At 39.4% G+C, this 12,973-nt stretch overlaps 1 protein-coding gene, 1 non-coding gene and 1 pseudogene across 2 annotated transcripts in view; 2 read left to right on the top strand and 1 right to left on the bottom strand.

Moving 5' to 3' along the window:
• Positions 1 to 559: 559 nt before the first annotated feature.
• Positions 560 to 701, bottom strand: LOC121142514. The gene has a single exon (XR_005879557.1). It is a non-coding gene; the product is annotated as a small nucleolar RNA SNORA48 (small nucleolar RNA).
• A 1,593-nt stretch (positions 702 to 2,294) lies between these two features.
• Positions 2,295 to 12,973, top strand: part of LOC101832221 (guanylate-binding protein 1-like) — a 105,698-nt gene continuing 95,019 nt past the window's right edge. The window contains 1 exon segment of the mRNA XM_040751522.1: positions 2,295 to 2,607. Coding sequence (XP_040607456.1) covers positions 2,295 to 2,607 — 313 coding nt within the window.
• Positions 7,049 to 11,540, top strand: LOC110343047 (annotated as a pseudogene).

Raw genomic sequence — 12,973 nt, 5'->3', positions numbered from 1 at the left:
GTTCTTATTCCTATCACCTGTCACCTGCTACCAAGTGCTGGAAGCTCACACCAGGTTTCTTCTCCACTTTCTGTGTCAGTTCCTTTCTATATTTGTGCATGCTCATGTATGTTGCTGCAAAGGCCACAGAGGTTCAAATCTTCCCCCATCACTCTCCACCATATTTTTTGAGACAGGGTCTCTCGTTGAACCCAGAGATCACTGATGGTCTATCCTGGCTGACCTACTAGTTTCAAAAATCTGCCTATATCTGCCTCCCAGCCTGTTATTACACACAGTGATGCATCTAGCTTTTATATGCATGCTTAAGAGTCCAGCTCAGGTCCTCACATTTAGGTAGAAGGCATGTTCCTGACTCAGCTATGCCCTCCCCACTAAGTTTCTCAGACTGAGTTTCAGAGCCTTAGGTCAGATTTTCAGAATTCATCACTGTGGTGCATGTTTATATGCTAAAATTTGAAGTCAGAAATGATTAAGATTGTCTACAGAGGATATAGACCATTGATAAGGCAGAAATCAATACTGATGACATAGGTTCCTAACTAGAATTGTTGTTATTTAATCTGCCCTAGGCATTAATAGCTTTGGCCACAAAGCCAGGCATCAAGCTAGAATGAACAAAAGACTGCTATCTGCCCTGCCCCTGACTGATATAAAAACACCACCATCAACAAGATGTCTCTTTGCCCATTGCTGGAATTGTTTCCTAGTTAAAGACATGATGACAGCTGCTCAAGAAATGTATAATTTGGGGAGGGGAATGAAAAATTCAAATAGGAAAAAAATTCTTTGAATATTAAATTTTGCACATGAATAAGAACAGGATAAATATGTATAAAAATTAAGGGTTGAGAAAAATTTTAATTAAATAATAAAAATTAGTTATTACAGAAACTGCAAAGGACTCTGGAATCTACTCAGTACAACAATTGATTGTTTCAACTTGTCACTTTTTGGAACAAGCCACACTACTAAAAGAGGGGTTTCAGCAGGAGATCAAAAAACTTGAGGATGAAAGGATATCTCTCCAGGAAAGGAAACAGAAGCACAGAGGACATTGTTAGGTAAAGGTCTAAGAAATTCTGGCTCCAGACATTACACAATCACACACTAATTCTGATTAGTCAGTCAGCCTTGTGGGTTCATTGACACAATTGTGCTATTTTCTGGGAAACTCAGTTCACAGCTAAAATGCAGAGTGAAAGATGAAGGTTAGGTAGTCACCACACTCACTGCTCTTGGATGCCAAGTGAATTTCCTTCTTTCATCATAAAATTGTCTCATGCCTCATGTCCACGACTCCTTAACTCTCCCCTGAAGGTCATACCCTATACTATAACATAGGACTACATTAGAATAGCCCTGGGCTCACAAGACTAAGGACAAAGTCTGATTACTCTCAGGCAATTTTTCCTGTTTTCTAGAGAGCACAACACCGTTCCAGAAACCATTTTTTATTCAACACATTTTGGTTCTGCCTGGTCAGATCCTAGCCTATGACTCCTATATATGAAAACTATATAGAAAACTTAAGGAGGATGGCACAAAGTCATTATTTAAACCACCAGCTCCCTGATTTGTTGCTATTAACATCACTGTTGCTTTGTGCAATATCCAGTATTTGCATAGTTGCGTTTAGTCTTGTTTCTTGTGAGCCTAAACACAGATTTTCTTTATTGCTCATTCATAGGTAATGAAGCTTAGTTTTCAAGGCACTGCTCTTGTGAAGCCCTTTCTTTGGAAGAAATGCTCTAACACACTTCCACAAAGTTTGCAAAAAAATTATTATAGTTCTCTTGGTGGGATGACAATGTGATTAATTCTATAGATCCAGACTATTTACTACATGAGAATAACTACTAGGATTACAGAAGGGATACATTTTATAATCTATAGAAATTTTGTGCACAACATTGGTATAGCTATTCAGGTACATTAAATGAATATATTTCATAATATCTAGAAATCCTTGTAATGGCATGAATCAAAAAAATGAAGCATTAAGTCTGTAGGTCTCTATTAATTATAATGGTAAACTAATGAATAAATAAATATTTGATTAAATATGTAAGCTGCAATATAAGATAATTTTTCTAAATCTGATTTTATTTTCCATTTGATGTTTAATACAAAACAATTAATAAGGAAATTTTTCATTGAAAATTAAACAGAATGCATGTGTTATGAGCAGTATAATATTGTCACTGTCACATTATAAATTAAATTCTAAAAAAAGAATTAAATTCTTCAATCATATCTTTTACAATTCTAAAATTATACAGTTTCTTTCAACTATGTGTCTGATGCACAGCAGTGCCATGATTTTTGTGAGTTTCATAACTCTACCTTCTGAGAGAAAGAATAAGATTCTATTTAATCTCATCTGTCCCTCTAGAGACAGGGGACAAGTCGGCACAATAGCCACAGAGGCCCACTTGCCAGGCCCCATATACCTTAATGAGAATGTAGAAGGTCAACTGATAGCCAACCAGGAGGCTCTGAGAATCCTGTCTGACTTCACGCAGCCTGTGGTAGTGGTGGCCATCATGGGCCTCTACCACATAGGCAAATCCTACTTGATGAACAAGCTGGCCGGGAAGAAAACAGGTGAGTGCCACCAACACAGCTGTGCTGGGTCCCAAGAGTGCTCTTCTTCCTGAATGAGAGAGTGAATCATTTAACCTTTCACTCACAGATGTTAGGATCCTTTTTGTTGTTGTTCCATTGTCTGTTTGCTTTTATTTTTGAGATAAGGCCATGCTGTATAACTCAAGCAGGGTTTAGATCAGCATGTAGTCTATACTGACCCTGAACACATAATTGCCTAGGCCACCTAAGTGCTGATTACAGGACTTCATCACCACATCTCACTCCTAGCTTCCCTTCTAAAAGCACAAATTATTCATTTTCTAGATGGAGAAAGGCAGAAATAAAGATAATTTAATTTATATGTTAATAAAGTTTAAGGTATTGCTAAAACAGTCATGTAATAGCAGCAAGATTCTACTGATCTTTAAGGTTAAAAAGGCTCTATATGATATGTATTGACTTTTTATTATTTTCAGTTATATAAGATTTATCTCTATGATTTTTTAAGTATTCAGTCCTGTAGCATTAAACAAAATTGTGCTTCTATAAATCTCCACCATCAATCTCTAGAACTAGATCATTGCCACCTGTATCACTACTCTACATGCTATATCTATGGATTTGGCTGTACTTGTAATGTTATATAAGTAGAATTGTTAAATATAAGGGTTTTATGATTGTTTCTTTAATTTAATATGACACCTTTGAGGTTTGTCACTGAGAGAAAAGTGTTTCGATTATCGGCTTATCCACTCACCTGTAGATAATGCAGATGAATACTCTGATGATACTGGCATGAAGATCCTTACAGAGACACCCGTTTGAGTCCAGGCTTTCGAGTTTTCTAGGTTGCATTAGTCTCATTACTGATTCGTTTTGTTTTGTTTTGCAACTTGCAGATGTCACAAACGTGTTTTGTTTTATTTTTAGGCTAAAATCACTTGTTTTGTTTTGTTTTGTTTTTGTTTTTACGAGACAGGGTTTCTCTGTATTGTTTAGGAGGCTGTCGGTCCAGCCCGGTCTCAAACTCACAGAGATCCACCTGCCTCTGCCTCCCGAGTGCTAGGATTAAAGGTGTGTGCCACGACCACCCAGGTAAAATCACTTGTAATTGAGTATATTTTTACCACTGCAAATCTGAAAGTGACATAAGAAAAAGTCAAATTCCTGACCCATGTGTGTTCTGACTTCCAGGGTGACAATCAGAATAACTGCTGGATCTTTGCCCTGGTTATATTTCTAAGAAGCAACTTTGTGTACAACAGCATGGGACCCATCAACCAGCAGGCCCTGGACCAACTGCAATATCCCTTCTGAGGGTCATGGCAGGACCAGAGCGAGCACAGTAACCTACCCTCATGAACCAGCTCCATGAATCTGGCTCTTGGTAAAATATATTTTTAAAAAATCCACACATATGGCCGGGCGTTGGTGGCGCATGCCTTTAATCCCAGCACTTGGGAGGCAGAGGCAGGCAGATCTTTGTGAGTTTGAGGCCAGCCTGGTCTACAGAGTGAGTTCCAGGGCAGCCTCCAAAACAATACAGAGAAAACCTGTGTCAAAAAAATCCATACATATTTGTATCTATAGTGTTTAAACTGATATTAGGAACAAAACAAATAAAGGTTATGACATACGTTCCAGGAAGATGTGGAATTATGTAGAACCTTGAAGTTTTGGTTGGAGCTATGATTGTTTCTGGGGATTTCCTTAATTAGGTGCTAAGCTATGTGACAGACAGAATTTGATCAAGGTCCTCAACTGACCAAGATGAAGTGGAGGATTCAGATGAGTTTGAGAGCTTCTTCCTGTACTTAGTGTGAGCTCTGAGGGACTTCTATATAGAGCTGAAAGTAAATGGGAAACCCGTCTCTGCAAATGAATACGTAGAGAATTATCCTGAAGCTTATACGGGGTAAGATAGATACAACTGCTAAATCAGGCCATCAATTAAATCCCTGATAAATCAGAGTTTTCTATCTATAATTTCATGTATCTGCAGTTTCTATTTCTTCTAGTTAGCTACTCCTAAGAATTAATGCTTTGTATATGATTTAATAGATTGACTCAAACATATTCTCTTTTGTACTAAGAACAAAATTGTCTTTTACCTTTCCATTTACAGTGATTTTTTATCTCTCTTTATAAGACTTATTTTTGTATTGAAACAGAGAATACAGTACATATGAAGATATATTTGAAAAAGGTGGTTTAGTGTTACCAGGATCATAGCCCAACCATTACACCAATGTGGCCACCAGCTTCCAGTTGTCTTTGGAAATCAAATGGCACTCTACTCTTGAGTTTACATCTGTTTTTTTGTTCATGTAGTAATTTATATTTTTATTATTTAAATTAGCAACAAGTTTGCTTCAACTGTCAATAACAACCCCCTCCCCCTCTTCCTTCCCTCCTCTCCCGCCTTCCATCTTCCCCTATGCCACCACTCAATTCCCACTCCATTTCCCAGGGAGGATGAGGCCCTCCATGGAGTTATCCAGAGTCTGTCATTTTGTTCAGCAAATGGCCTAGGGCCTTCCCCAAGACTCCAAGCTGAAAGAGCATCCCTCATTGTGGGAGGAACACCCAAAACACATTTGTATGTCAGTGATAAATACTGATCTACTATCCAAGGTCCCATATATTGGCCAGTCCTCCTCACTGACAACACTCAGCGTTTCTGGATCAGTCCCATGCTGGCCACCCAGCCATCAGTATGGGGTCCAAGAGATCCCCCTTGTTCAGGATAGCTGTCTCTGGGGGTTTCACCAGCATGGTCTTGACCCCTTGGCTCATCACTTCTCCCTCTCTGTCACTGTGTTCCAGGAGTTCACATGGCTTAGCTGTGAATGTCTGACTCTGCTTTCGTCAGTCAATGGATGAAGGTTCTAGGATGTCATATAAGGTAGTTGCCAAACTTATTATCAGGGAAGGGCATTTAAGGTAGCCTCTCCACTATCGCTTCATTTGCCAGTTGGTGTCATCCTTGTAGATCTCTGGTAATCTCACTAGTGACAGATCTCTCCTCAAACCTATAATGACTCCTTCTATTATGGTATCTCTCATCCTGCTCTCCTCTATTCTTCCCCTGACCCATCCTTCCTGCTCCCCCATGTCTTTCTCTCCCCTCCTCTTTTACCTCTCTCTTTTTCCCTGCTCCCTCTCCCCTCTCCCCATGCTCCCAATCTGCTCAGGAAATCTGAGCTCATTCTCCTTCTCAGGGGTACCAAACATATCTCTCTTAGTTTCCTTCCTGTTTTGAAGAATTTTTGTCAGTGGGATTGTAGGTTGACAATCCCCTGTTCCATGCCTAAACTCCATATAGGAGTGAGTATATACCATGTTTGTCTCTCTGTGATGGGGTTACCTCACTCCGGATGGTTTCTTCTAGTGCCACCCATTTGCCTGCAAATTTCAAGTTTCCATTCTTTTTTTCTGCTGAATAGTACTCCATTGTGTAAATGTACCACATTTTCTCTATCCACTCTTCAGTTGAGGGGCATCTAAGTTGCTTCCAGTTTCTGGCTATTACAAATAATGCTTCTATGAACATACTAGAATGTCTACGTACACAGTCCAGCTACACTAAATGGGTTCAATCTTTAGAATGAAGTATTCTTTCTTTTCTTTAACAAAGCAGTGAGCCTTTTGTTAGACTAAAAATCCTTAAAGCAGATATCACCCTTCTTTTCTGTTCTTTTGCTCTGGGTTTCAAGGTCTCACTGTCTGACACTGGCTGACCTCAATTTATCAACCTCCTACCTCACGTTCTAGTATTCTAGGATACAAAAGCTAATGTGACTAAATTTAGAAATGTATACTCACCTTCTATGTCCTAACTGAAAATTCTGTTTTTGCTCAACCTAGGTACTCACCAAAGACATAAAGAAAAAGAATTTAGTCTGCTCAGCTCTGTGTCCATAAGTTCTTCAAAAGGCCATCCTGCTTTACAGAATGAGTTCCAGGACAGCCTCCAAAACAATACAGAGAAACCCTGTCTTGAAAAAACAAAAGAAAGAAATAAGGAATGCTTTGTCTTTGAGTGGCCAGTGCAAGGGAAGAAGCTTGGCAAGATGAAATCAATACAGGATCAAACCTGGAGTCCAACCTTGGGGAACAAACTTGTGCAACAACTCTGCAGTTCTGTTCCTATGTGTTCAGCTGTTCCAAGGTTAATACAATTTCAGGAGCCATCAAGTCAAAGGACCACATGAGTCTCTTGCCAGTTCTCCTGCTCACTGTTTAGGAAAGAGTATCATGAGACAGTGGCAACCAACTTCATCTTTGAAGAAACATAGACATATCACCACTGTTGTGCTATGCTGTAGATCATACCAGCATTTAAAATAGATTTAGTCTATCAGATTTTCTTGTTGAGGAGAGAGAAAAGGGTAAAAGAAAAAAAAACATTTTATATGAATTTAGAAAACAAAATTCACCAGATAGTGACTAAACAAGTATGGCTCTCAAATTGAGATGTAAGTAAAATAAAATCCATACAGTGCTAGTCACTGTCACATCACCACATACATATGAAAGACCCCTACCCAGGACCCCCTAGGAAAAGAAAAGCAAGGCCAGGCCGTTGCCTAATGAAAGAAACCCAGACCAGGTGTTTCACTCTCAAAACAGGATGTCTGTGATCACTATAGCAGTCATGGGACCCGGATAATAATTGCTGAAGCGTGCTGGGAACTTTCATATGACAATACTAGAAAACCTAGTCCTTGGCAACTACCCTGGCCCCCAATTGTGTCTGATCACTATAGCAATCATGAGACCCGGATAATAATTGCTGAAGTGTGCTGGGAACTTTCATATGACAATACCAGGACACCTAGTCCTTGGCAACTACCCTTGCCCCCAGTTGTGTCTATGATCACCATAGTAGTCATGGGACCAGGATAATAATTGCTGAAGTATGCCTGGGTCTTTCATAAAGTAATACCAGGAAACTTAGTCCGTGGGAACTACCCCTGCCCCCAAGATGAGCCAATGAAATGCCTGTTACTTATGTAACCATTGAAACTCTATAAATATTGTACTCCCTGATTGCAGTAGCATCCGCAGGCGCCTGTGTACTCAATAAATCACCTCTTGCATTTGCAGCCAGTGGTCTGGCCCCGGTTCTTGGGCAGAGGGTTCGGTTCAGTGCCTGGTGCTTTGATGCCGAGGTCTTTCACATAGAGTTCTGTTGGGTAAAGCAATTTAATCTGTTCAACCTAATGGAGAATTTCTGACTGGGAGGGCATGTTTTGATGCTAAATTAAAATAAGTGGACAGGTCTCTTTGTGTCACCAGCCCAGTCCATAGTAAGCATTTCATTTTAACACAGACAGACATGACAGAGTTATGCAACCTGTTCTCATGGTGCTTGCATTTAAACAGACACAAACATGACATAGACAAAAGCCCATGTATTCTCAATCTTGCATTCTTAGCCTTTAAGGTCTCACATACCTCATGAGAGGATCTTTGCACAGAGGAAAGTCTAATCCCAATAATGTGATATAGACACTGGAATGTTTCTATCATTTTTTTTTCCAAATTTTGCTAAGGGCACTGATGCTTTTTTATTTTTAAATTTAAATTAGAAACAAGGTTGCTTCATATGTCAATTCCAGGTCCCTCTCCCTTTCCCTCCCCTCCTCCCGTGCCCTCCCACCAACCCCCCCAATATAGCCTCATTTTCCCAGGGAGGGTGAGGCCCTCCATGGGGGTGTCCATAGTCTGTCATTTCATCCAGGGCAGGGCCTAGACCCTCCCCCCAAGAGTTCAGGGTGCAAGTGCATCTCACATTGTTGGATGGGAGTCCAAAGTCCATTTGTACTGGCACTGATGTTTTAAGTCAACAATAACTGACATATCCAGAATTAAACAGAATAGTGTTGTCATCCTCCATCAGTAGCAAACATTGTCATCTGTTTTTAGGACTAATGAGTTTGGTGGTAACTTATGTGAACACCATCAGTAGTGGGGGTCTGCCCTGCATAGAGAATGCAGTTCTGGCTTTGTCCCAGACAGAGAATGCAGCTGCAATACAAAAGTCCATTGCCCACTAATACCTGTAGATGAGCCAGAAGTTGTAGCAGCCCACATAAACCCTCCAAGCACTAATCAACCTGCACGAGGCCAGTAAGAAAGAAGCCATCAAGATCTTCATGGAAAATTCCTTCAAAGGTATCAATTAAGTGCTCATAATACAATTAGTGGTAGTTTTTTACTCAAATTTACCTGGACATAAATTTTGGAAGACAATGTGATGTCAGGAAATAAAATCAGTGTTTGAGGCTGGCATATGTTACTAGATTTTAAAGTAGCAACAACTACTTCTTTATAACCATATTAAATGGGACAAAAATGGATGATCATAGACTCAAAGCTTTAAAATATTTCTCATTTCAAAATAATCTTAGCAACATAACCCCTTCATTGAACTAAGTACAGAGAAGTGATTTGTTTGTCTGATCAAGTTGCATGTCCAGTGTCAGTAGACTGATTCAATGTTCAATACAATAGCACATCTATTTCAGCTTGAGCTATCAGAGGCAAATTAACATTGAGTCATGTTTATTTCAAGTGGCATCTCCAATCCAGTCTGAAGTCAATTTACCTAATTCCTAATTGCTTACTTTGTTATATATTGCACCCTGTGATATTGCTACAATGATCTTTAAACGCACCTCCTACACTATTTATAAATTGATGAATCACAAAAGAGAGTATTTTCTTTTCTGAAAACTCAACATGTTAAGAATCCTTTCAGATACATAGTGGTTAAGACTTATAGATGAATGAAAGCCAAGTAATTTCCAAACTTGGAAGCTTTCTCTTGACTGTGAGCTTCTGTGTGAATGATATATTCCTCTCCTATATGTGTTATTCTTCACTCTGAATGAACTTGTCCAGCTTCTTTTGCAAATATGTGTGACTTTCTCTATTCAGCACATCCATCAACTGTACAATGGAGATAGAGTTAAGAAATAATTCATTCTCTCCTGATTACCAAACTGATATTCCAATGAGAAAAATAACATTAACTCAATTCAGAAAATGAGTTCTCAATATCTTCTTCTTCTTCTTCTTCTTCTTCTTCTTCTTCTTCTTCTTCTTCTTCTTCTTCTTCTTCTTCTTCTCCTCCATTATTACCTCTAGGTCCTTTGAGGTCATTTAAATAGGATAACTATTCCTGACTTAGTTCATACATTTAATTTGTGCATGTCAACTAAAATCATAAGCTTTCTGAGAATAAAAGTTTTCTCTGTAATAACATTTCTACTCTGAACCTAAATCATCACATTATTGAGACATCAAGCTGGGAAGCATGTTGTCCGTTGGTGAAGCACACCATAGCCACTTCAGGGAATGTTGTAATGAGCAGAACCTGCAGCTGCTGCTGCTTCCAGCTGGGCAGGCTCCCTTCCTCCTGGACACTGGATATTAAGGATGAGGTTTTCACCACAGTAAATGTTAATTGCTGGAGCTTCATCCCCTTAAAAAGATGGTCTACCCATTGCCTGAATGGAAGAGTTTTGGACACATTTATATGGGGTTCATAGTAGTACAATGTATGCACTCTTGAGAGTTCCTCTAAGTTCTAAGTTCTTAGTGAACTGCTTTGCTTCTTGAATCATAGAGTTGCAAAGTTAGATAATTAATAGCCTTTGTGTATGAGCATAAATGAAAACAACAGCGATTGGACACAATTTGTGAAGATATCTGCCTGGAGATCATGAATGCCCCCTAAACTCCATCTCCCTGGTAATATTGAAGGACTGAATAAATGTAAATGTCCATCCTGAAGGAACTAGCCATTGTAGCCTTCTCCAATTTATAGTCTACTCAGGAAATCCATGAGAAGGTGTTGAATAAGGACATGGATGCCATGATGAACGACACTACCAGACTCACAAAAGAAAACATGGGAAAGGACAAGGATCTGAGAGTGATAGTGCAAAATGGCATTGGCTATGACAACATAGATATCAAAGTTGCTATTGAATTTGTGATCACATGTGTAACATCCATCTGCCACAGTGGGGGGAGCTGATTCTACTGTCTGCCACATCCCTATCTCTATTGGTACAACACATGGCTGTACGATATCCTAGGAGAAGACTCGTGACTATGGAGCATAAAACAGATTTCTGAGGTTGCCTTGGGAGTGGCTAGGATCCAAAGGGAGATAATGGGCCTCTTTTACTTTGGATACAGAGGGCAGGAGGTTAGTTTTAGAACCAAGAATTTGAATTCAGCATCACGTTTTCTGTTTCTTATTTATAGGATGGTATAGTGCAATCTCTAGGAGTGCAAAGTATCTACACCTGTAGGACATACTCTATAAGAACAACTGTATCTCCCTGCACTTCAACCTGAACTAGCATAACCAACACTTCATCAATGCTTTCACTATCAAAAAATGAGGCAAGGAGCACTCCTCATGAATGCAGCCCAAAGTGACCTGGTGTATGAGAAAACTTAGCTCAGGCCCTCAAAGAGAGAAGGATATGAGAAACATCACTCGATGTGCATGAGTCTGAGTTCTTTAGCTTCACTTCTGGCTCATTGAATGATTCACCATGTCTCATACGCTTGCCTAACACAGTCTGATTTAGTGAACAGGCATTGCTAGAGGTGTGGGATGAATATGCCACTGAAATCCACTGAAGTGCAGGTTGCTTCCCATAAATCTTATGAAACAGTGTCAACAAATAATTCTTTATTACTTCATTTCTTTGGTCAGTCATTAACCAGCAAGCAACTCATCCAAATCTTAATAGTACCACATATAGGTATCCACCAGCCATACCAGGAGTGGCTCTAGGAGGGCTTCCTGCAGGTACTGAAGTGATCACCCTAGAGGCAACCCAGTGATTTACAACCTCCCTACTGTGCCACACCCTTCCCAAGCTCCCTCTCCCAACCAGTCCAGACAATACAGGGATACTTGAATACACTCCAAAGAGAAATAGCAGATAATGCTAGAAAGTAATTATTCAGATAAACTTGGGACCAGGAGACAGTAGAAAATGGATTAAGTAATATAAGGAATTTGATGGTCGTTTAAATTAATTCTGGACATCACTAATATTGTAGTGTTAAAGCTGTAAGATCTAGAAAATTGAAGATGGCATCTGCTTCAAGAAGTGTGAAAAGACTAGGCCATAAATTATTAATGATCAGCTTCTGTTATTCTGTGATAAATTTTTCATCTATGCATCAGGGACAGAGAATGAGTAGAGCTTACCATTTATTGGTCCCTTGGCCACAACAGGTTCTGATGAACATACTCTGTAATGTTGTATCAAGAGCTACAAATATCAAAGTTTTAAAACATTGAAAAGAAATCCCTATCAAGAGTACTCCTTTTGGTCTGCATGAGTGGGTACCTCTTTTCAGAAATAGAAAGAATATATTCTGATAAGATGGGGGGACATTATTTGCCCATGTAGACATCTACACTCATATGACTGGAGAAGTAAAGGCGTGTTAAATGCAAAACTTTTGTTTCTGACAGCATCAGCTAAGGAGCATAGGACACTAGTGTCCCATGCTCATGAGCCACCCGTGCCACACATGCTTTTCATAGTTCTTTAACCAGGTTTGCCTGTAAAAATGTCATCACACTAATTAGAATATATTAATTACACAGCAGCATAAAACTTCAGACAAACTGGGTTACAAATTATGAAGTTTTTTGTCAAGCTTAAATTTATAGCAGACAAAGCCATCTCTGCATTTTAGTCTTCAAGAGCTCGAAGAGTGATAAAAATGCTTAAAAGTTAAAAATCATTAAAAAGTTTCTGTTTTAAAATACACATATTTGATACAGCCAAAGCCAAAGCCAAAGCATTACCCTTATAGCCCTCATGTGCTGCACAGGAGTGCTTCACAACTTAAGCCTCTACCATCTGCAGGGAGTTGCAGCAAACAAGCCTATCACTGAAGGCCAGTGATGCTCATGCCCAGGGCCAAGCTAGAATCCCTATAACTTAACTCCCATTAACTATCTCACCTTCCCCATGCTGTGGATGCTCATGCTGTCATCTCTCATTGGTGAGAGTTCATCCCCTTCAAATTTTAACTGAAGGCACAGTACTATTCAAAATTGTCTGGATCAAATTCTTGTCTTGAGTCCTCACATCTCTATGTCTGCCCTGCACTACACAAAGTCTTCTATCAGTGTTCCTCTGTTACTGTCACCCCAATGCTTATTATTCTCCCAACCTTCACAGCCGGGAGAAAGTTTACTTTATTAACCAGCTTTAATGTAGCTAGAGGTAAACAGCTATTTAGATTACCTGTCCCAGAAATTTCTAGCAAACTCCAGTTGAGGGTCTAATTTCAGTTTGTAGATATTAGCATATACTTGCCTGCAATTACC

This window comes from Mesocricetus auratus, unplaced genomic scaffold (assembly GCF_017639785.1).
Source record: "Mesocricetus auratus isolate SY011 unplaced genomic scaffold, BCM_Maur_2.0 Super-Scaffold_100009, whole genome shotgun sequence".
NCBI classification, from domain to species: domain Eukaryota; kingdom Metazoa; phylum Chordata; class Mammalia; order Rodentia; family Cricetidae; genus Mesocricetus; species Mesocricetus auratus.
Note: the sequence above shows the minus strand (reverse complement) of the source record. Positions and strands in the feature narration are given on the sequence as shown.